This window comes from Oikopleura dioica, chromosome XSR (genome assembly GCF_907165135.1).
Source record: "Oikopleura dioica chromosome XSR, OKI2018_I68_1.0, whole genome shotgun sequence".
NCBI classification, from domain to species: domain Eukaryota; kingdom Metazoa; phylum Chordata; class Appendicularia; order Copelata; family Oikopleuridae; genus Oikopleura; species Oikopleura dioica.
The window spans coordinates 3,477,044-3,499,764 of record NC_137294.1 but is presented as its reverse complement, the minus strand read 5'-3'; the positions used below and the strand labels follow the sequence as shown (position 1 = coordinate 3,499,764).

Genomic DNA, 22,721 nt, shown 5'->3' with positions numbered 1-22,721 from the left:
TTGTACATTGTCTAATTTTCTGATCAGCGAGCTGTTTAACATTGTTGTTCTTCAGATAGATATGTTTCAAAATATACCTAGGTAGTTCCTTTCGTAGAATGTTTTCGGGACAATTATTTCTATGTTATTGAGTTATCAAACGCAGTATTTCTATGCGGCATACACTATCCATAATTTCGCCTCTATTTCTACGAGAATTACTTGTCTACATTTCTTGTTCTCAAAAGGCAATTTGAAGATACTCATTTTCAGTCGATTTCATTTTCGCCGTTCCATTGATGAATATTCGTTTATTAAATAAAGAAGTAATTTCTTAAAGAAGTAATTAGTTGAATTTCGAAGACTTAAAAATAATGAAAAGATTAAAAATTATATCAGCAGTCTTTTTATATACAGACTTTCTTGAAGGGTGTCATAAATCTGCTCGTAAAGCAGTTCCGCCGCCTAAGTATTTTTATACGGCAAAAACCCTGCTCCAAGGCATTTCTTTCGCCGTCAACAAGAATAGCACGCCGGATCGGTTCTACTCACGGAGAAAACGCGGGCTACGATCCCCGATCCACGGAAGAGCGAACATAACCCGACTGAGCGCGCTGAGCACGTGATAGTTTAAATGTCTTAAGATTGTTTTGACTGCTCCCTCGGAGAGTCTCCTTACGGACTTAGAGATACTTGAATTACCTTATATTCCTCATTCTTTCCTGCGCCAACCCTGAATGTTCAGAAAAAAGATCAGCTTCCACTTCTTTAACAAATTTTAACGCGGACTTGAAATAAATATGTCTCGAAGGGATTAACGAATCATTTTTTCATGAATAAGATTTTAATTTATATTTTACAATTTTTACTGAAGAACTTCTTCCTGAAGAAATCAGTCTACTAGACGCTCTTCAGTATTCCACCTTAAAAATGAACTTTCCTCGTCCGGCCTTGAGGCAGTAAATTACTGCAGTTACTTCACTTCTGCGCGATTTCTAGCAACTCGTGTTGCCGGTTGAAAGATAATAGCTCGACTTTATAATTAATCGATGGCGTCATAATTCGTTATATATTGAAGAGAAGTTCATTACAGCAATTTTCCCTAGTGCAACTTTTCTAAATAATATTTTATCAGCTCTTGGACAATTTTTAGTGCAACTCATTTACTCTTTTGAAAATTTACTTATAACATTCGTCGATTTACTGATAAGAATATTAGCAACAAAGAATCGTCCACTTTGCTATGTCACATAGTGTCAAATATTAGCTAGTAATTTTCAGTAAATTCCTTTTAAAGAACAATAGACCATTGATAAATTGAATGGTCGGCAAAATTTCCAAAACCGTTTTTGGCAAAACGTAACCCTATTAACCAGACAAGCTCTACTGGCTTGCTGCCAGCGAGGAGCTTTGCCGGTTACCTCCTTCCATTTCTACTTTCTCAATTGATTGAAGAAAGCTTGAACGAGGATACATTCTCATAAGTCTATATTCTCAAAGCTGACTTCCGCGAACTTATAAATTATAATTATATATTAATATATATATTATATATTTTTTGTACTGCGCAACTGTAACCGTCTTCTCCGGTCCCATCTCGTCCTTCCAAGGCTCGGTATGTTTCCTTTTAATGATAGGAAATCATTTCTCAATCTTAGCGAAAATTATAAGCATAATGTTTATTCGAGCAAGCGTGATTTCTTGTGAAAACATAACTTTGAAAGATAAAAGGCCACTTTTGATGAAAACTTGGGAGCTGCGTCATTATTCCTTAGTTAATTCGGGCGTGCGTTTAGCTAGTCTAAATTTTAGAGAGTGGTGACGGAGAGGTATCTTTAGGAGAGAATTGAGCCGAGCTATCAATGAGGCTGGGGCTGGCCCTCTCCCGAGCTCCCTCTTTCTCTCACTCGTTTTTCTTTTGCGTGGGCCGCAGCATCAAATCTAACCTGAGTCCAACAAACCACCTCAGTTACTCGCGGCGAAAATCAGACAGTCGCGAATAACCTCGCCAAGGTTGTCCTAAAAATACGAGAGCGATCACGAGAGCCATACGAAGATAGAACAAGCCTCAGATAAAAAAAAATTAAGAGACAAGAAGAAACTAGTGAGCTACCAAGTCTGCGAGTGTACCTCCTAAATCGTAAGTCGAATTTTATGGCAATCAATGTTCTTAGTATTGCTGGGGCCACCTTTTTTATTATGGGTTTGTGTAAACAACCATTTTCTTGCGGAAATAGATTGCAATCATTCTTTTGTGAGAGAGCATTTGATCTATCTTTAATCAGTTGAAAATTAGTTTTCTATTCTGCGTCTTATTAGCCCATTTGTGATGCCTTGTCAGCGTTTACATCCGCCTTTTTAGCGAAGGGATTCATTCACGAGAAATAAGGCAAGTTGAACAGCAGGGATTACAGTGGCATCTTTTATCAGATGTGTCTATTAGGGAAGAATCGAAATAGGTTCGCTGGTAGCAAGAATCAGCGAGTTCTTGAATTATACTTTGCCCCCGAGGTACCCATACCCCAATTGAGCGTAGGGTTTGTGCCAAGGCCCATTCTATACCAATGAATGCAAACAATAACCTCGAAAGCAAGTTTTAAGAGAATCGAATTCGTAGAAATTTAAAGCAATCAGCAATTTAAAGCAACTCGGCTTACTCTCGGCACGCCGTCAGTCGTAAATGACAGTTCCATTAAGATCACGTTGAGAGGTTAGTTTATACAATGCATCTTCTTAAATAAGGTCACAGAGAAAAAACTTGTTTTAGGTGATCTATCCTTTAGTGCTCTTTCACTTGAGCTTGTTTAATCATAAGAATTTTCTACAACTAGTTCCTGATCCAGTATTCAGCCTTCAGACAAACCCCATCACCTTGTGACTCGTCCTGACTGCTGGATAAACTATCTCCGCTTTTCTTTTCCGCATAAGTGCCCTGGGGGATCAGTCGCTTTATCACTAGTCAGCTACCAGCCTTATAAACTCTCGTCTCTCACTCAGTTCAAATTTCTTGGCGAGGCCAAACGCCAGTGAGTTGTCAAAACTAGTCTAAAATGTGCGTTCCATTACGCTTCGGGTGCTTGTTGTAGGTACGAATATACGGGCAGCTTCTAAAGTTGATTTTCGATTTTTTAAAAATGTTTTTTATTGGTCGAACTACAGAAAAACTGATGTTACCCTCTTTAGCAATTCTTTACCAGAAGAAAGCGTTTGCTGCTTTTACCTTTCATTTTAGAAGAGAAGAGAACGACTGACAGAATCACTGAATTGATCGTGCGAGGGTGAACTAGGGTTACAGTCAGAAGAGCATCGAAAAAATCGATCGATCGCTCTATCTCTCGACGTGAGATGGCGAGACGATCAGTTATCGTCAGTAATCCAGGTAAAAATCGATCGAATATTGAGACAAAACGATCTACATACTTCCGCTTTTTCTAATTGTTAAAAAAATAATGCGCAAAAATTATTGATACAAAATCAAACTTTTTTTAGCATATCGTGGGTCGTCAGTTGTCGCTCCTTTGAAATGCAAAGAAGAAGTGGACGTCGAAGTCGATGACAGCCCAGTGCGAAGCTCAATTCCATCGTCGCTGAGCTCTATTGAGCTTCGCAGGGTGAATCCGTCTGGTACCTTTGAGACAGCGATAAAGCAAATTCTTCCACCAAAGAGGTAAGAATATTTCTCACTGCTGCGGATAAACTAATAAGAACTAAATTACGATTTGTTCTAAGAGCTTTAACAGGGCTTGATTCCAAGTTGCATTATATAAATTTTTAATTGAAGCTTTAATAACTTATCACGCGCCGATAGAGTGTGGTCGTTCCATTATCGAATGTCCTAGATTCGCCTCGGGCTTGTACCGTCAAGCTATCGGGCAAATGTGGCTTAATATTAATGTAGGAAAGAATAATAATGAATATTACAGATCGCGGAAGGGACCTGCTCCGAAGTTATTCGGCTCCGAGCGATGCTCTATCTGCAATTCCAAAGCGACCGGCTTCCACTACAATGTGCTTTCCTGCGAAGGATGCAAGAATTTCTTTCGACGTGCAATTATCAAAGGTAGAGATATAATTGCTGCTGATTATTTATTTCTTGTCTAGGACTGATCTACCACTGCAAAACTGGGAAACAAGTGTGTCCAGTTGACTTTGACTACAGACCACGTTGCCAGTGGTGTCGATTGAACAAGTGCATGAGCATGGGAATGCGGAGCGAGTACATCAACCGTACTAAAAAACAGAATCTTTCGGTCACTTCGAAACAGCTTCCTGAACGTGTCCAAAACCTTTTGGCAAATGTTCGCCGCTCGTGGGAGGCAGCAACGGAAGGTGTAGAAAAGCCGGTTAGTACTTCAGCTTATCATTTAAGAAGGAAACTGTAAGATCGTTTTCCTTTGCTTCATCGAGCCAGAATAGGATCGGTGTACGAGTTCATTGTAGAAACTTCCAAATCAACATCTCGAGTTAGCCCTGGTATTTGAGCAGTAAATATCTCCCAAAATAGCCGATTCGGAAAACGCTTTCCGAGACAATATTTGAGTTTGCTAAACAAGTAAAAGAGTGAATTTCATATTTATTCTTTCTGAACCCGTTCTCGACTTGGACTTTTGCTTTTCACCGTCGGGAAGTCAGTGCTTTTATGGTCATTATGTAAAAAAATGCTAAAGTTGCGTTTATCTACCCGCAGATCCGCGTCCTTACCTTCATACAATCGCCACTCATGCAGAAAAATAATTAATCTTTCAGACGTTCCAGTCTTATCTGTCCGGTGCATCACAATGTTCCGAGGAGTTTGATGAGTTGAAAGGGATTGAGAAGATGCGCCTCGACTTCTTCTTGGAGATGGCTTTTTTCAAGACAAAACGTATCATTAAATTCATGAACTTCCTGCCTGGGGTCCACAAGCTCTCGCGTGATATGCGCATTTGGCTCTTCAAGGAAAGTCTAGCAGGTACGCCCTTTCACTTGACCAGTGCCGTACGGTAGAAGGCTTTCCACCAACTGTAGCTTATGTTACAAAACACCACCACTGCAAGTGCTTATGACAACTTTTCAGAGTCTATGGTTATGTTCAATTCTACAACTTATAATCCCTCCTTCGATAAAAAAAATGGTGGCAAAGAGCCAGTTGTTAGGTAAATATTCTCATGGAATATTTTATATATACACATAATCGTCAATATTCTTCTCTATTTATGGAATAAATTATGCCGTATCCGCCTATTAATTTTAACCAAATTCTCATAAATTGCCAACTGCTACTTTTTGAAAGATATCTTTACCACAAATCTGCTGAAGGATTTGCCGGCTAACTTTGTCAATATAATCGTTAATAATTATGGTCAACAATGGCTATAATTAGTATTATTAAATACTTCTCCACAATGTAGGTCAAAATCAAAGAGCAAGATAAATAATTATTCGCCAATGATTATGTTTACCCACTAACTTATGTCTTTAGGTGGCTTGACGGAGAGTGGAGGAGTAAAACGGACTTCTTCAAATGTGGCCTTCGGCAGGAGATGGTTGAACGTGAGTGTGTTTCTTAAAAATTCAATTACAGTAACGTTTGATTTAGCGATGTTCGACATTTGGGACCGTATTGACAGGCTGAAACTTGATAAGTCTGTATGCGCGATTCTGATGGTAAGTTATTCTTGAGATAATACTGAGATTTGACAGAACGTAGATATTCATGCGAATCTGAAGCGTCGGACCGCCGAATCAGTCGTGAGAGAATCACGTCGAGAACGTTTTTCCCCTATAATTTTTGAAAAGCATGACCCGAATGATGGGGACTATGGGCGGAAAGTGTGAGACTACTAAAAGTCGTGACTAAGAACTTCTGAGTTAGAAGTGTGATCAGTGCTTTAATCGTGCCAAGATGAGACCAGTGCTCATAAAACGGCAAAGCGTTCACAAGAATCATCTGCGAACGTGACTTAAAATTGAACGAACCCGTCTTTCTTCGGCACCGTTTTCTCCTGGCTATTGATTAAGTAGCATCAAACATCTCTTGATGTAGAAATCACTGTATAGTTTGGGAAACGCTTCTTTGATCTTATCGATTTCGTGTTTATTTTTGAAGATCTTTCGAAGAAAGCTTGATTCGCTAGTCTATCTGACTGTACTTATATTTGATATATCAATACCGGGTCTATTTTTTACCAATTTGTGATCGAAACATGTCAACATAGATTGACAAGTGTTATTTAAGGTTGATAGTTTGACAATTATTAAGAGATATGTAAACTGGAGCAACCCATGTTTCCCGCTCTTACAGCTGCTTATCAACACTGGGCTTAAATTCGGTCGGACTGAATGTGCAAAGCACAGCGTTCTCAAATTCTGTCATAATTGATCGCTCCGCTCTTAATGACACAGATTTCCGATAAAACGATACTTTTATGAAAACGAAACATCCGGTTTTATGACATCTGTTTGATTTTATTTTCAGGTGCTGATTTTGCTTAATCCCGATCGTGGCAACATCCCAGACAAGATCCGCGGCGAAGTCTCCCAAGTCTACACAATTCAGGAACAGTACATCGAGTCGCTGCAAATTTACTTCGAGAAAAAGTACAGAAACAAATCAGGCCTCTTCCTCGGGAAGACTTTGGACGTTCTCACCCGTCTCCGAAACATTTCAGAAACTTCGCTGAGTATTCAGCTGGCGCAGCTTCAAAAGATGGGTGAGTCTTATACCGAGTTAACAGAAGATAACAGTTTTTCGCTGAATTCGGAGCGAGTTTGGACCAATGGAACGTAGCTACGTCCATTTGGTTGATTTTGTTTAATTTGAAAATACCTGTTCTGTTTTTGGAGCTTCTCTTTTTTGCAGCAAAGTTAAAAGAGGTATTCAGAGTGTCAGATGCCCTATCTGCTGGCCCGACTCTTCAGCTATGACAACTCGATTGATATCATCTCCACGTCCAAGCGCAGTCAGGAGTGACTCGTCCAGTCCACCCGTCGACAAGGAAAACCTCCTAATTAACCCTTTTAACCCACCAACGACCCACGTGACCCTGGAACCCAAAACAATCATCTTCCGTCAATGTTCCTCCTGTCTAAAAGTTCAAAGAATATTTTGTCCAATAAATATAAGAAAATTATCGCTACAAACACCGACGCAATTAATTAGCCGCTGTTGACGAGAGCAACATATCTATTTTCAATGGATACACAGTCTCCTACACATATCACGGCGGAGAGGGCAACTCTAGCTGATTTTCATTTTGAACCTTTCGTAACCTCTTGAAGCTCCTTTTTTTGCAAACTTAGACACAAGTGGAAGACATAGTATGGAGTCTGCACACGTGAGAAAAGATTTGGCTACTGGCGACAATTGTCTAAAAAACTACTTTTTCTCTTCTGATGAACTGTCTCTTCGGATGATCCAGGATCAAAAGGTCCTCCCACACCGGGAATCGAACCCGGGCCGTCGGAGTGAAAATCCGAAATCCTAACCCCTAGACCATGTGGGACTGAAGGGCCGCCGTTTGATTTGATTTGTATGCCTTTATGAGTACGCGTGAACATGAAATTTGCATTTAACTTCACCTAAATTTGCTATAAGAAGTGGAAGAATGATATATCAAACTAACCGAAATGTGAAATAATTGGTTACACGACGTTTTCAGCATACCGACGTTTTCAGCAACCGACGTTTTCAGCATACCGACATTTTCAGCGCTGCTGAATTCGTCGGTTTGCTGAAAACGTCGGTTCGCTGAAAACGTCGTTTTTCACCTGAAAACGCGTAGGCGTTTAGAGAGGCAACCATTTTATCAAACTTCATCTGAAAAAGATATTTCCGTAAATCGTAAAATAACATAAAATCGCTGCTATATTAATGAGTCAGTTACAAAAGATTATATTTAATAAAATTATTATTTTTATCCTTTTAAATATTGATTTATCATTATTTTCAATGTTTTAAAAGCATATTCACGGAACTTAATAATACGTTAATACTGTTAACTTGCTGGTGACTATGATTATTATGATAATTATGTATTAAGAAAGATATTTGGCTAATTCTTATTACTTTTTCTAAATAATGCATTTTTAATGACTCATTTAGAAATGCTTTTAAACTTTTAATTAGCCAATTAAATTGCGAGAACGTCGCCTTTAGATCCATTTGGTTTGATTAGGTGAAAAACGACGAATTCAGCAAACCGACGTTTTCAGCAAACCGACGAATTCAGCAGCGCTGAAAATGTCGGTATGCTGAAAACGTCGTGTAACCGAAATAATTTCAAAGCATACCTCTTTGGACAGGACGCTAGGGACAGGAAGTGCGAAATGGCGATGAAATGCCCAATAGCACAATTTCTATGTTGAGCATCTAACGGTGGTCAAAGAGTGATTAAGATCGATCTTTTTGCAAGCAAATCTTCGACGATTCGTCGAAGTATGAAAACGATTGTCATTCTAAAAGAATGAAATCATAAACGAGTATAGTTGGTGAGCTTTTTGAACGGGCAGTGTTTAAAAAGCAGATGAGAGAAAAGATAAATGCAAATTTTCAATGAGAAAGTTTCCAATATGAGACGAGTAGATTTAACTATCGCTTTCGTCGTCGTCTGCGGACGACTCGTCTGCGGACGACTCGTCTGCATCGTACACTAAGCTTTCGGAAATTGGGGGGTGGCTGTCCTCCATGATATCGTCATTCTCCTTGCGGTCGAGGTATGACGTGGTCAAAAGAAAGCTGACGGGCAAATGTTCTGCGATTTCATCGTCAAGCTCGAAGTCTATGGTAATTCCAGGACTGGGAGCGCAAGGAAGATTAGAAAGAAGATTAATGATTATCGGAGTAATCCACGAGTTTCCAGGACCGTATTTTCTGTTCAAATACACCGAATAGGCATCATTGAACTTGTAAACATCATCTATACAATTATCTTCAAAGAATTGTTCCGCTTCTGATGCCGTTTTGCTCCTGATAAGTTCTGCGATCTTCTCCCAGTCCAAACCATATTGGGCCAATCCCTCTCGCAACAATTCAATATCGTCCTCGTCCCAAATTACAGCTGTCGGTTCGTCGTCCCATGGTTCTTCGCTAAAAATGATTTTATTCTTGTTTCACGAAAAAATTCCCTACTTCATTATTGGATAATCTTCTGGGATAGTATCCTGGAAGTACCCCTGGAAGTACCCCTGGAAGTTCTCTTGGAAGTTCTCCTGGAAATTCTCCTGGAAGTTCTCCTGGAAGTTTTCCTGGAAGTTCTCCTGGAAGTTTTCTTGGAAGTTTTCCTGGAAGTTCTCCTGGATGTTCTCCTGGAACATTTCCTGGTTAAACAAAGTTGACACGGCCCAGGCCTCGTTCGTCACTTGAACATCCATCAGATCTTCTTCCTGTTGATAGATAATTTCTACTGTCTCCGAAGAGGTGTCCTCTTCCGGGAGGAGTTTTTTAGCTTCTTCTTCTTTTCCCGGAACTTCGCCGTCCCCTTCCACGGTATTTTCTTGGGAGCTCTTGTCCTTTGTAACTTCTGCCTGTCTTTCGTTGTTTTCTTCGAAATTGACAACTCCCTCCAACTTGGCACCTTCAGCAATGTCTCCCTCGGCGGCTTCTTCTTTTCTCGTCAATTCGCCGTTTCCTTCCGCGATGTTTTCTTCGGAGCTATTCTCCTTCGTAACTTCTGCTTGTCTTTCGTTGCCCTCTTCGAAATTGACATCTCCCTCCATTGGGTTGGCACCTTCAGCAAGGTCTCCCTCGGCGAGTGCTGGGCCAGCGGAATAAGTAGTAGCCGCCTCAGTCGTGCGCACTAAAATCAACTTTCCGAAGCTGAATTTGCACTCTACCTGTTTGCTCTTCCTGCTCTTCCAATTCTTGATTATCTTCCTCTTCGGAAGTGGTATCCTTCCTTATCCGCTTGAGTTCTAAAATAATAAAACAATGAATTCAAGGAAGATTCTCTCACTTCTTCTTCGACGAAGTCGTCTTTCCATTTTTCTCTTCTTATCTTTCTTCTGACGAGAAAGCTCTTTCTTGTCTCTTTTATCATAATAGTAGAAGAACACGACGTCAGCAGTAGTTTTGCCCTCGAAAAGACGGCTCAGCTCCCTAAACTTTTTTCCAACTCCAGGAAAGGCCTCGTGGAACAGGTTGCTCTCCTCCTGCGTCCAGTCGTCCTCAGGGCTAAATTTCATTGGAACAAAGAGTCCGCTAGTATTACAAACAGTTTGAGTCGATACTTGTCAATGTATAGATATGCCCTTCGCATGTCCATGTTCAAATGGCGCAGCAGAGTGAGCGCATCATCTTCTTGATAGTCCTTCGCTCTGGCGTACTCGATGAAGTGAGCCAAGTCTTCTTCGTCATCATCTACGAGATCAGTTGGCTTCCACATTACTTCACTTTCGTCTACCGCATCATCAATGGCACTCAAGTCGACATAATCAGGAAGCGCTATCTGGTACTTTTCTCCAACTCGGGGATCTTTTGGGCCGTTCGGACCGGCCTCTATTTCGGCGTCTTTCTTTGTTTTTTTTCGACCCATCTAGTATAAAAGAAAATTAAGTATCTTGATGATTTAATTGTCCGGAAAGACAGAGAAAAAAGACGCAGAATAAAGAGGATAATCCGGGCTCTTCTAATGGCATTCTTATGAGTCAGAGATGCTCTCCAGCGCAGAGCCAATCAGGGGCGCGAGAGATTCCAAGCGCACAGAGAATGAACTGGTGAACGATCGCTGTCATCGAAGAAAGAACTCCTCGAACTGAGCGACTGCAAAATGGGTATTCGGAAGAACCATTAGCATTATTCTCCATTTATCATTCATTTATCTCAACCCTGTGGACTCTATTTTACGCGCCCTCTCAGAAAACCGCACGTTCTCGCTGTATTGCTGCAGCCAAGGGCTTATGCCTTCTTCAAAAAAGTTCTTCATAGCAGTTCTTACCTTCATCACCAGCCTCGCTTTTTTTCTTCAATGCGAATTTCAGGAAAACGAGCCAGATTATTTTAGTATTCAGATTTTAACGGGATCAGAGTTGTTGCTCGACTACTTATCTATTAGTAATAGATCCTGCGTTGATATATTACGTAAAATCGATATTATTTTAAATTTCTATCTCGTTTGAGTTCCAGGATACCCTCAAGCTCTTCCTGATCCACGTCGATCTTGGGAATTTTTGGATCAGTCCGATTAGGTAATCTTTTAGCATTCAACTTCCAAAACATTTACACTTGGTGACCCCGATTTGACATAACTTAACTTCATGAATTTCGAGCATGCACAGAGTTCATGAACCTGTTATCAGGCAAATATCACGTGATTCTATTTGACACAACAGGCTGCTATTTGCAGTCAGATTCCATGCAAACATAAGGTTGGCCCTTTTAGGAGCAAGTGCAACGACAACACGATTTTCACAGGGACTGATTACACAAAGCTTCAGAACGAGCTTCCTCTTCGCCTCCAGAACATTCCCAATCTTTGTCCTCCCGCCAGTCCATATTTGAAAGTGCCTTACGCGCAGAACATCTCCCAGTTCACAGGTAATGCTGAAGTCTCATCTGAAACGAGAACGAAAAAATCAGGCCATTTCCATTCGCCGCGAAACTGTACCGCCCGTCAACGAACAGCCATCATCGTGCCTTACCGAAATCGTCCCGAACAGCTTCAATCGCTCATCGAACATATCAATCCTATTCTCAAACGCCAGCAGCTGGAATTTCAAGTCTTCATCGTCAACCAGCTCGACAATGGAGTCTTCAATCGAGCGAAATTGATGAACGCTGGCGTAAAATATTTGAAGGAGAGTTTTTGAAATCCTTTAAGTAAAGTCTTTAAAAAAGTCCTCTTTTTCCAAAACCAAAGATAGGAACAAAGCGGGATTGCATGGGACTGCTACATCTTCCACGACGTTGATTTATTACTTGAGGACTATGGCGGGTTGTACAAATGTTCGAACGACCACCCGAGGCACTTGTCCGCCGCTATCAATAAATATCGTTACAAAGTAAGTCGAAATTCAAGGCAGCTGAGAATTCAGCTGGCATCGTTTACTACATATTGCGTGTCATCATCATTTTTTGGATCCGTGCCTCGGTGAAATACGCACTTTATGCTTTATTGATGTAACATCGCACGATGGCCTGACTGAGAAGTTAAATTTGATCTTGAGCTTCTATCAAAACATGTTCCTTTAAGACTCCGTGGAAAGGAATTACTGGCGGGGTCATGGCTTTCACTCCAGAACAATTCGACAAAGTGAATGGCTATTCAAATGAATACTGGGGCTGGGGATGCGAAGATGATGACATGTACATCCGCGTTGTTAGTGCATGTCTCCGCCTCGAACAAGCTGATTATAAATACTACCCTTACGACATGCTTATCCGTAAGCGTTCGTCTCCGTTGCCGAGGTTAAGGGAGTCTATTTAGATGGCTACGAGAAGGAGTACAAAATTGGAACGACTTTTCGGTACACAATGGTGACGCACGCCCATGAAAGACTCGCTAGCGATGGACTCTCGTCGATCGAGTAATACTTTCATTATAAGCGCAGAACTGACTTCTTATAGTGTGGCGTTAACGAAGTCTTCCGAGAATGAAAAACTCACGGTGATCGACGCTGATATCGGCAAGCCGCCTGTGGACATCGAAAATAATTTTCGCAAGAATTACAATCTTCCAAAGCATAAGACTTGTAAAATCTCTCCTGTGCCATTCTTTTTCCTTTGGGGAAGCATGCTCACTGCCTTTCTTGCCGTCTTCGGTCTTTACCGACATTTTCAGGTGACAACATTTCCTTTTAACTTTATTTAACGCCGGAACGCATACCGACCCATTTCTGGGTAAGGCGGTGAAATATGGCTTCAAAAATCGTCATTTTCTAGTGTTAAAACAACACATGAAAGATATTTCATGTATCTAATATTGTAGTTCGGCGTCTGAAGATCATATTTATGATAAAATATGGGTTGATGTAAGCAAGAAAACGTATCTACGGGCTCTCACCCAAAAATGGGTCGATATGCGTTCCGGGAAAAATCAATTTCATGTGTTCCGGCGTTAACAGAGCATGCTTTAGTCGAACTGGCTGTACGGCTACAAACGTATCGTCGACGTAGAATCCATGTCGCTCACTTCAAATCAATCATTCCAGCACATGGAGTAAACCCTTTCCTCTTCAAGAAAACCTCAAATCCAGCCTCAAAGAAAAAACTAATAATCAGAGAATTTGCTGCTGCTATTCCCCTCACCCAGTTCCCCACCATCTTGATTGCTTTTAACTATTATTTTACTTCTAAAGACAAATAGACCTGTTCACGACTGTCGAATAATTTCTTAGAATGTTCTACACGAGAATCTTATCGGAAAAACTGCCGAAAGACCTGGCTGGAAATACGCTTGTGAAAAGAAAGAATTTCTTCGATACTGTTGAGAGGTGTAAACTCTGTGGAACAGGAAGGGGTTTCGAGAAAGAACAGTTAATAAATCTGTCAAACACTTTCAAATCCATCCAAGGCATCAGCTACAAAAATGTTCAGCTTATCTCGCAGTTTGTATCGCCGTACACAGGTAAATTTTTGTAGACAGTAGACCAGAGTATATTATTCTTTTACGATTTTGTATGAAAGATATACGGCTCTTTTCTGGTCTGCAAATACTAACGTTCGTTTCGCTTGAAAAGTGAACCCAAAATGTACAGCTTGACCCTCGTAACAATTTTAAGATGTTATTCAATCTCCTAATATAGACAGAACAAATTTCTCGTTAGACTTTGGAAGGGAATTATCAACAGTATGATCCATCTTAGAAGCCACCTAAAGGGCCCGTGTGACAGCTCGTGCTCGCCGCATCAGCTGATCGCAAACAGTTAATCTAATTTTATAGGCAGATTATACACCGAAAATGCGACTGGACTTTGTCCATCCAAGTACGATGAGCTGAAGACGTCATATGAAATTGCACAAAGTTTACTGCTAATTGGCCCATCGAAAGAACCATTATTTATGAATGATCCTATCGGCCCGACAGAACTAAATGCATTCAAGTAAGATCGAAGCTTCCTCGACAATTCCTTAAAACTGAATTCAGATCGCACTCCGACAAGTCAGAGGTTTCCAGAAATTTAGGTCTACCGGATGCTTCTGAGTTGGAACTTTTTCAGGAACTATTAGGGACTGGTTTTCTCAATAAGAACAATTCTATTATTATAATTATATCGCCGAAAATTTCTTTGATAGTTTTTTTTGAAATTTCTTTGATATGAAGATATAGTTTCACTTCAAAAAGAATACTAACAATAGAAAACTGGCATAAAAGAGTCGAAAGATAGATCTCTAGCTGAATCCGAAGAAGCAGAAGAAAAACTCTTATCGGAAGTTGAAACTAAGTGGATCGACAAAAACCAAATAACTTCACTCTTCGCAGAATCTGCCGATTTCGAAGAAGATATCAACTTACAGACATCTAAAGAACGACCGACACCGACGACGGAAAATTCTGCCAAAGAGAGTGATAAGATTTTTAAGAATTAAATTTCCGACTTCTTTCATTCCTTTCTGCGTATTTATTTGATTTTGTACAGTGTAATGCATGAGAATGTTTCCTAGAATGGTGACCCTGTATAGTTTGTGGTGAGAGCTCAAGCGAAGAGCTGCGATAAGAGATTGTACAGGTAGGCAGGAATGCATTGTTTAAACGGGATATTGAACTTTAATTAGTGAGAGAACACTCAAGTAGATTTTCAACTTGTGGAAAGTGAACAGATTGCATTTCTTTTTACTTACAGTAGAAATCGTTGCTTTGGCATTATGGCATCAAGAAAAAATATTAGTCAATGATATGTGTGGTTTATGGGGCTCTTCGGGTATAAATTCTCTGACACGAAACATTCTTCTCTACCATTGTCGATGTGAGAATCAACTCTCCATCGATGACTTGTATTCTCGTGGTTACCGGCCCTTCGTGCCCGCCCTGAAATATCGAGTTGAAAATGGAACTTATTTATCATATTATTCACGAAGGGGTTGTCCATATTTACATTTGATTTCAAAGATTTCTATTGTTTCGATCAAAATTATACTCAAGTTGACGTGCTTTTCAGTACCTGAGTATTGACGAAAATATCGTCGAATTCTGGCCGGAACTGAGCCACTGATGTGACCGGGTCACCAGAAGGGCTTTTATGCTGATAGGGCTGGTCCAGCCGCAGTGGGTACTTGAGTGGGGGCATCCAAGAGACGTAGAATGTTGTTTGATACACGTTTACGTCCACTAGCTCATATTCAAGGTCGGCTGTCATTTTCTTCGCAAACATTTTGTAAAAAGTTGGACCATTCTCTGCGTCAATATACTCGCTCACATTGAACTTGGCCCTCTCCTGCCATCGTCCGATGATCGCCTCTTTTACCTAAACAAACTTAACTAACCTCTTCGCGGAAGTTTACTGATATCAAAGTCATAAAAAGCCAATGAACAAAAAAATGCTATTATTTACGAGCTTACGGTTGGATTTAATAGCAACAGATGCTTCTCGTCTGAGGCGGCTAGTGGTTCGTCCGGCAAGTCCAAGTGATCGGATGATTTTTCATCGGCTGTGAATTTGCTCAAGTTTGCATAAGCAAAGGATCCTCCCAGGCAGCCAATAGCCAAGACAACCAAGCTCAGTATCGAGAATTTCAAGCACTAGAAAAATGACAAACTGATAGATGCAGAGCACCAACCTTTTGACGACCTTGATGTACTGGCTCGCTATCTTGTGCCTCCAAATCCGACATCAATGGTGCCTTAATTGAAAAGTGTACTTTCAATACAGCTAGATTACATAATAATGCTATCTAGAGAATTTTTTGTATGTGGAAATCATTCAAAAAAAAAATGATATATTTTAAATACCTTTGATGAAAGAGACTCGTCTCTCGAGCTGGGGTATTCAGGCGAGCTAGATCTGGTACTCATTTTTCGTTTTTCGTCAGTAGCTGCTTGAATGTTCTAATTTTAGTCTTGGATCTTTTTTTTTGAGTGTTGTTAAAATCTATCTCTTTTCCGATTGCCTCTCCCTGCTCAAGAATAAATAGCCAAGCCTTCAAGAAGGCGCTCACGAATAGTGTGGCGCTCGCACAGCGTTTTTTTCTGTTGAGGTCAATGCCTACCAAAGTTTAGAATGTTAAAAGAGTTCAGTTAGCAGGCGTGTTAGAACTGGTTAAAATTCTCTTTTCATTCACTAAACAAGAATTTTCATTAATAGCAAAGTTACGAAAGGAAATGTAATTTACGTAGCTTACGTTGACTTGAGGTCATAGTTTCTCGCACAATAGAGATGAACGCCAGTGCGACTTTTTCCATGATTAACTTTTATGCTCTTTTATCCTGTCGATTTTATACGACAAAAGTAAACTTTGCACTGTTTATGAGTAACTCGTAAATCAATCCATAGCAGTGGCGTAAGTATTTTGCAATCAGTTTCTAGCACCTAGTTTTAGAAAGTAAAAATTACCTGAATTGTTCCTCTTTTGCTCTCTTAGCTTGGAATTACTCATATGCGGCAAAAAAGTAGGTTTGGGAAATGAACCCATTTGACATTGATAAACTCCACCATGCTTATTGCACGGTTGCCGCACTTACATGAGCCCTTGCTTTACGCCGTGTCATCTAATGCATTAGCTATTACAGATAACAAAGCTGCCGATAAATTCAAAATATTAATCCTACTAGACTAAATGCAAAATGTTATTTTCCGTAAAATGAAATTAGAATTAGAACATTCCTGGAATTGCGATTTCAGCTCTTCTTTTAAGCTTGACCTTGATTTTGTTAAGCAACATGTTCCGAACTGTCCTGGGACACTGGTTCTTTGCAAATAGTAACGCGTTATCTATTTGACAAACTCGGGTTCATAAGTTTACTTTTTCATATGAACGTTTAATTTTCCATTTTCCGGGTGTTACTTATGCTTATTATTAGGGTGATCGGGATATCTGAGTAAGTCGTTTGGAGAAAAATGGAACTGGATGCAAAAGAAGCCGCTTTGCTCCGCTCGATTCTCGAAGGATAGTGGTTTTCAATAGTCGCATTCTTGTATAATTCTTGAATGGAACATGATAATACTCTAATAATCTTAACTATTTCCAACTGAGGATCACCAAATAAGCCGTCTCTTATGAAGACTTGCCAAATAAACTTAAGAATCTTGTTTCTGAGAAAGAATACGCTGACAGAGTCATGAGCACATGCTGCGACCGACAGCTTGTTTTTAACAAAGGTAAATGTTCTTCGACGCTCTGTTTTTTTGAAAAGTACAACTGACCTACTAACCTCTGTACTTTATTCTTACTATCGCAAATATTGTTTTCTCGTGTCCTTATTTCATTTCGTTTGCCTCTATTGCATAACAACGCCTTTAATAAGTCGGTGACCCTAAGACGGGTCACAAAGTATCGTTGGAAATCAGTATTTGTGAAGTATCTATATTTGAGGACGCAATATATTTGTCTTTTAGTTGCAAAATTGGCGATCAAAAATGAACTCTCCTATTACCAAACTATGGAAAAATACTGTCGCGAACGAATGAGAATTTATCCTTACCATCTTCAGGTAACCATTGCTTCTCCTAAATTTTCCTTGCATTTTTTTCGTGTGCAATCGACTTAGATGTTTATTCTTTCAGATAAAAAGGCACCTTGCTTACAGGGTCAAAATTCTAAAGTGTTCGTATTCCTTTCTTCTATGATTCCGTAGGGTCCAAGGCGATACGTTCAAACGTTCTCTGAAACGTAACATTCTTGTCGACCAGTGTAGATGTAAGAATTAAGAAGTCTTTGTCCTTGATTTCGATCTTATTTCGCGTCAATCCAGCTCGAGAGCCCTAATTTCAGAAGTAATTCAAGCTTCACAAATTTTATTACTGTTATTTTGAAACTCAAATGATTCTTCTTTATACGAGGATAAGTCACCACTGTGTCGCCGAGTATCGAGTCCTGCTCAAACGATCTGTCCAAATAGAATGGGAAAGATTTATTGAAAATTATTCCAATCCGGACAATGAAGGCGAATTCCTGAAATTTCGGTCATGCGCGTTAATAAAACCTCCTTTACATAAGTGCCGATTCTTGCAAATTCAATGTCAGGGGCGCCCAACTTGGACTTAGCAATTTGCTGGTACCACAATGGGCCATTCTCTGCCTCTAGATATTCTTCCAAACCAACAGTCTTGACTGGTGTCCACATACCCTCCAGATAGTTCAAGTACTAAAATGTCTTTATATTATTTTAATATCTGGTAGCAACCTCCGGATCATTTTGTCTGGCATTATCTGTCTCCGTCCGTACTTTCTTTTCTTCCGTATTTTGCGACGGGCGTACAACTGTTGGACTCTAAGTAAATTCAGTTTACGTAATTCATAAGCAAAAGCTTTCAAGGCTAAATTCATTTAAGACGTTCAATAACATTTACCTGCGTAGAAACACTGTTGACAAAATGCGAATCAGCTGATCCACTTTGATCATTAACAAAAAATGATGACGTTATGCATAACAGACCAAGAGCCGCGCAAATACCACACGCAGGGTACCCCCAATTCACCTAAATTTTCCTTCATCTCTTCCGGGCTAGCCTTTTCTTACCATTTTTCTCGGCGAATCTCTGTTTACCGTATTAGGGCAGTGGGATTGAATCGACAAAATACGCAAATATTTGAGTGAGTTGCAAAATATAAGAAACTGCCCACGAAAGATAGTTCGTTTTCTTTAATTACTGGTGTCCCTGCGATAATCATTAATTCCAAATATTATTGTTTTCCCAGTTTTATTTTGCGCCCTTACAGCATTCCGCCATTGTCAGGCAAGGCGAAACGAGCGAGATCTCGATTAATAGATTGCTAAATTGAATTTGCATTGTATTTGAAAATATTACCATAACATATACGGTATATGATATACGTTTATTAAAGTTTTAAATAATTTTTTTCCTAGGAGCGAATGGTGGCGATAGAAGTCTCCCCTTTCGCTTATTATCGCAAGATGCTGTGTGCTCATCTAGAGGCCGAAAAGTCATATGATCAACTTCCAAATTTCACTGCGGCAGACGTCCTTAGATTAACTGGTATTGGGAGGAATGAGTACATTGACTTATTAAACCAGTCACGGTCGAAAAAGTCAATAACGAATTCGATTTCGGGTATGCTGTTCCGGAAAACACCGATATCAAGACTTAAGTCTTCTCAAAATGGGGCAGAACTACCGTCTCAGCCCATAGACATTGAACTTGAGCCCTGGTGGATGGTCCGCGTGGGCTATCCAACAACATTGCAAGTAAGTGGTAGGCGACAGCTTCTTAACTCGTTATAGATTCAAGGATTAACTTTTGCTGCAAAAGAACTGCTAGACGCGATGATGGATTCTGGGGACAAACTCTTCCAGGTGGCTAAATTTACCTCAAAGCCTGGATTTCGCGAACTCATTCAAAAAGAAATCGTGTTTATCGAAATTCCAGTTGGAGACTTGGACTCATTTCGCATTCCAGGAAAATGGCTTATCCTTTCATGGGAAATTTTAAGCAGTTCCTCCTTTCAACTGTTTTCGCTTGTTTAAATTTATGATTATAAGAATAATTTTAGCCATTTGATAGTCCTTGAAGGTTTCGTGATGAACCGTCTATCTGGTGACTATATTGAGAGCTTGCTCTACAAGGTGTTCTCTACCCTATCCTCTCAATCAGTTAAAGAACTCTCCGAATTGCTTGAAGAAGAGTTGAGTCTCGTCTCACAAGCAGTTTCAACATTGAACAGGCTCGGATTTGCGGAAAAAGAGGATGAATTCGAAGATGATAATCTGGTTGATACACTCTCTTCAACATCTCTTGATGAGCCTGGTGACATCAAGGAAGACAAGGATGCCCATTCCAAACTCGCGTTGATTTACGATTCGAACTTAGCTGCCTTGCTCATGATGGGAAATCTTTCAGGTGATTTTTTTGCGGAATACAGATTCTCTTTTGCTAAGTTGTCAAATAATTAATTTTTAGCTGGCCTGAAAAAACACGCTGTCACCATGTTCGAGGTAAGTTCCTCTCTTTAAACAGTTATTTTGAAATGTTCAAGGTCGGTCAATTGAGAAACGACCAAATTGATGCGCTGACTGAAGAGCTTCGTCTCATAGATGGTAGGTTTAAAGAGAGTGAATGAACCCAGAAATCAAGTGTTGAACCGTAGTACCTTTCCGTCGAGCAGTTAACACTTTTCGCGATTATGTCCCATGAGGGATTCGCAGTCTTGTTATCCAAAGTTACGTAAGCGAAGAGGTAATAACTTTATTTCAGATTATGGGGCGGATGGTGATGCTGAGACCTACTTTGAGGCGGGTCGTGCTTTACTTCTTGCGCTAGTCAGGGGTATATAAAATTTTTTATTGTTTCTTTGGTTACCTCAGAAGAATCTTTATACACCCGCTCTCAGAAATGCTAAGAGTATCTGGAAAAGTCCATATGTTTAGGGCTGAAACCCTTAATGAGCTTCCAACAGCTGTGATTCAGAAGCGGTTTGCGTCTCAATATAGTATGATAATTTCCATGGCCGATATCAACTGCTCTCTGCCTTCTCTACCTCCTGATATTCCATTTGTGGGAAACCCATCTGGCCGGCGTTCGAATCCATGGCTGCAAGTTCTTCTTAGCCTGAAATCTCCGAACGGTCCCTTCGCTCTTGTTCTTCCACGAGGCTTTAGGCTTCGGTCCTTTCCAAAATGTCTGGAAACTGCTCGCAAATTCAAAGTCTACCCCTGGGAACATGACATTCAAATTCTTTCTTCTTCAATGGGCCTTTATCATCTAAACGAAGCACTTATCCACCATCCCATAGTACTGAGAAATCATTCCAACGACCTACAGCCCGTAGCTCTTCCACAAACCCAAGAAGAATTATCTAGTGCTGGAATACGCGACGATCAGCTCGCGACTCTTTCAGACCTCGTCGACCCAACGAAGTGTGCTGGCTACATTTCACAGGTTGAGCTTGACGGAAACACCTTTATTGATGCCATCAATTTTGGAATCCCTCTAACTTCTCTCGAGCTCACCGCAAAAGTTTGTGACGGGATGAGTACGATAGATCCAAAAGCAATAGGTAAATCGAACTACCGAGTATTTCTGCGCGTTAACACTGGCTTTAAGAAACACATAAACAATGGGATGACCAGCTTCATGAATTGATGAGCGAATATGGGGACAACGAGGAAGGCTCATGGCCGACGAGGGCCCTTCTTGTGCGAGACGGAACGATCGAGTTTTTCGATGAATGAACCTCAATGAACTGTGTTTATGAATTCCTTCGGCTGTCACGCAGTTGTCTTGTCTGATTCCACTTTTTTATTCCTTGCCAAAATGATTCCACCAAACTGTTTCTTCAAGTCAAACTAACACTTCATAATCCGTCACCTTTAGCACTGTATCCCCTTACAATGGAAACCTCGGTGCCCCTTTATTCTTCTCCAGATTACCAATTCTTTAAACTACATGAGGTGGATGATGAAAAAGAAATAAACTAATCGGATTAAGCTTCCCGACAAATATCTAACCGAATGCGCTGAACTCTTATCTGATGAGTGGTCATCGCGAAATCCTGCCGGGCGTCTTCGTATTTTGCAAGTTGGTCTAAGTCAAGTTCTTAATAATAATTTTTACGTTAAGTCTTCGTCTGACGATTTACCCATTCATTTCGAGTAGGAGTCTTAAAATTCACTTGTCGGAATTGATCAATCGGACCATACGCACTTATGAAATTAGTTATGATTTCAATGCAATTAAGACTCTAGTCTGCTCTTGTTGAAAAGTCGTCTGGAGAAACACACGGTCATGTCAAACTCTGTCGATGCCTGAATAATAATCAAACATTCTATGCAGAGTCAGTTTGCGTCGCCAAAAATGTTCGAGGGCGCGGTCTTGGACGAAAGCTCATGTCATTTATTGAACAGTTTATTGTCGAGCATCTTGCTGGAAATCGCATTTGCCTTCAAACGTTAGATGCGCAAGGATTTTATGAGAACCTCGGCTATGCGAAGTGCACTCCTGTGCAGTTCACAAAGTTCAGGAAAAACAAAAGCGATATTTTCATGAAAATGCAGCAACTATCTCAAAAAACGAATATGGGGAACGAGACTGTAGTCAAGGTCAACGGAGAAGACCGGTTTTGGTATGATAAAAGCATTTGTTTGTAATTCAGTCAGTGTGTTGCGTATTGTTCTACTGTAAATAAAATGAATATTTCGCCGTCAATGTGCGTCAACTTTCGCATTCGAAATCGAGCTGTGCACACCGCATTTTAGTCCTGCATTGTCGCGTTCTATTTAATATTCACAATCAGTTAAAAACCCTCGTCGCATCTTACAAAGAAAGAAATAAAATTCATTTTGAGGCAACATCTGACAGAGCTTATACAAACACCTTATGAAAAAAGACATGACATATTATTCCGCCTGAATTGTTTAATAGTGGGCTGCTGTAAATGGCAATAACAAAAATAGAAGGACGAAAACAGTTGATTTTGTCAGAGAAGAGATTGCATCTACGAATACATCTCGCAGGATCGTTAGTTTAAAATAGGCTTCACTGGATGGGCAGATATCAAACGCAGTCATCCTGCGGCGAGTTTCTTAATTAAAACAATAATCAAGAATCCTATCCCACACCTACATTCATCTAGGCAATATGAACCTGTTAAATGCATTAAGCTTCCAGTAGTAATGAGCCCCTATCAGCCGATACTGAATATTTAACGAGATGCA

At 40.2% G+C, this 22,721-nt stretch overlaps 8 protein-coding genes and 1 non-coding gene across 11 annotated transcripts; 5 read left to right on the top strand and 4 right to left on the bottom strand.

Moving 5' to 3' along the window:
* Positions 1-1,906: 1,906 nt before the first annotated feature.
* Positions 1,907-7,091, top strand: LOC145706560 (oxysterols receptor LXR-alpha-like). Of its 2 annotated transcripts, none has more exons than XM_081783977.1 (11): positions 1,907-2,119; positions 3,212-3,358; positions 3,469-3,646; positions 3,903-4,039; positions 4,081-4,322; positions 4,726-4,930; positions 5,036-5,114; positions 5,441-5,511; positions 5,558-5,625; positions 6,437-6,671; positions 6,843-7,091. In XM_081783977.1, the coding sequence occupies exons 2-11, from the start codon at positions 3,325-3,327 to the stop codon at positions 6,929-6,931; spliced, it is 1,338 nt and encodes a 445-aa protein (XP_081640103.1). In that variant the 5' UTR covers positions 1,907-2,119; positions 3,212-3,324; the 3' UTR covers positions 6,932-7,091. The 2 variants fall into 2 exon arrangements, with proteins under 2 accessions (XP_081640103.1, XP_081640104.1); XM_081783978.1 differs by lacking the exon at positions 1,907-2,119 and adding an exon at positions 2,542-2,689.
* A 300-nt stretch (positions 7,092-7,391) lies between these two features.
* Positions 7,392-7,463, bottom strand: TRNAE-UUC (transfer RNA glutamic acid (anticodon UUC)). The gene has a single exon. It is a non-coding gene; the product is annotated as a tRNA-Glu (tRNA).
* Positions 7,464-8,453: 990 nt separating this feature from the next.
* LOC145708283 (uncharacterized) lies at positions 8,454-10,495 on the bottom strand. The gene is made up of 5 exons (XM_081785938.1): positions 10,171-10,495; positions 9,912-10,129; positions 9,793-9,870; positions 9,089-9,755; positions 8,454-9,046 (listed from the first exon to the last, which is right to left on the bottom strand). The coding sequence occupies exons 1-5, from the start codon at positions 10,488-10,490 to the stop codon at positions 8,545-8,547; spliced, it is 1,785 nt and encodes a 594-aa protein (XP_081642064.1). The 5' UTR covers positions 10,491-10,495; the 3' UTR covers positions 8,454-8,544.
* A 120-nt stretch (positions 10,496-10,615) lies between these two features.
* Positions 10,616-13,266, top strand: LOC145708284 (beta-1,4-galactosyltransferase 4-like). Its single transcript, XM_081785939.1, has 10 exons — positions 10,616-10,728; positions 10,814-10,935; positions 11,075-11,142; positions 11,337-11,491; positions 11,534-11,753; positions 11,820-11,955; positions 12,147-12,336; positions 12,381-12,480; positions 12,521-12,734; positions 13,030-13,266. Exons 1-10 carry the CDS (start codon positions 10,725-10,727, stop codon positions 13,114-13,116), a joined length of 1,296 nt encoding a protein of 431 aa, XP_081642065.1. The 5' UTR covers positions 10,616-10,724; the 3' UTR covers positions 13,117-13,266.
* A 25-nt stretch (positions 13,267-13,291) lies between these two features.
* Positions 13,292-14,482, top strand: LOC145708824 (uncharacterized). Its single transcript, XM_081786521.1, has 5 exons — positions 13,292-13,407; positions 13,468-13,520; positions 13,836-13,995; positions 14,040-14,187; positions 14,252-14,482. The coding sequence occupies exons 1-5, from the start codon at positions 13,292-13,294 to the stop codon at positions 14,480-14,482; spliced, it is 708 nt and encodes a 235-aa protein (XP_081642647.1).
* Positions 14,483-14,511: 29 nt separating this feature from the next.
* LOC145706933 (uncharacterized) lies at positions 14,512-16,110 on the bottom strand. The gene is made up of 5 exons (XM_081784389.1): positions 15,843-16,110; positions 15,671-15,733; positions 15,453-15,632; positions 15,055-15,357; positions 14,512-14,921 (listed from the first exon to the last, which is right to left on the bottom strand). The coding sequence occupies exons 1-5, from the start codon at positions 15,903-15,905 to the stop codon at positions 14,799-14,801; spliced, it is 732 nt and encodes a 243-aa protein (XP_081640515.1). The 5' UTR covers positions 15,906-16,110; the 3' UTR covers positions 14,512-14,798.
* Positions 14,544-21,353, top strand: LOC145706932 (protein FAM91A1-like). Its single transcript, XM_081784388.1, has 12 exons — positions 14,544-14,622; positions 16,911-16,996; positions 17,098-17,208; positions 17,446-17,540; positions 18,918-19,256; positions 19,293-19,467; positions 19,573-19,908; positions 19,969-20,003; positions 20,045-20,105; positions 20,263-20,318; positions 20,389-21,064; positions 21,112-21,353. The coding sequence occupies exons 2-12, from the start codon at positions 16,948-16,950 to the stop codon at positions 21,237-21,239; spliced, it is 2,061 nt and encodes a 686-aa protein (XP_081640514.1). The 5' UTR covers positions 14,544-14,622; positions 16,911-16,947; the 3' UTR covers positions 21,240-21,353.
* Positions 17,584-18,523, bottom strand: LOC145706936 (uncharacterized). The gene is made up of 5 exons (XM_081784392.1): positions 18,400-18,523; positions 18,234-18,320; positions 18,042-18,194; positions 17,852-18,001; positions 17,584-17,811 (listed from the first exon to the last, which is right to left on the bottom strand). The coding sequence occupies exons 3-5, from the start codon at positions 18,171-18,173 to the stop codon at positions 17,671-17,673; spliced, it is 423 nt and encodes a 140-aa protein (XP_081640518.1). The 5' UTR covers positions 18,174-18,194; positions 18,234-18,320; positions 18,400-18,523; the 3' UTR covers positions 17,584-17,670.
* LOC145706935 (N-alpha-acetyltransferase 80-like) lies at positions 21,331-22,665 on the top strand. 2 transcript variants are annotated; one of them, XM_081784390.1, is made up of 4 exons: positions 21,331-21,458; positions 21,496-21,585; positions 21,628-21,658; positions 21,757-22,627. In XM_081784390.1, the coding sequence occupies exons 1-4, from the start codon at positions 21,399-21,401 to the stop codon at positions 22,152-22,154; spliced, it is 579 nt and encodes a 192-aa protein (XP_081640516.1). In that variant the 5' UTR covers positions 21,331-21,398; the 3' UTR covers positions 22,155-22,627. The 2 variants fall into 2 exon arrangements, with proteins under 2 accessions (XP_081640516.1, XP_081640517.1); XM_081784391.1 differs by having other exon boundaries at positions 21,406-21,458; positions 21,753-22,665.
* The last annotated feature ends 56 nt before the right edge of the window (positions 22,666-22,721 follow it).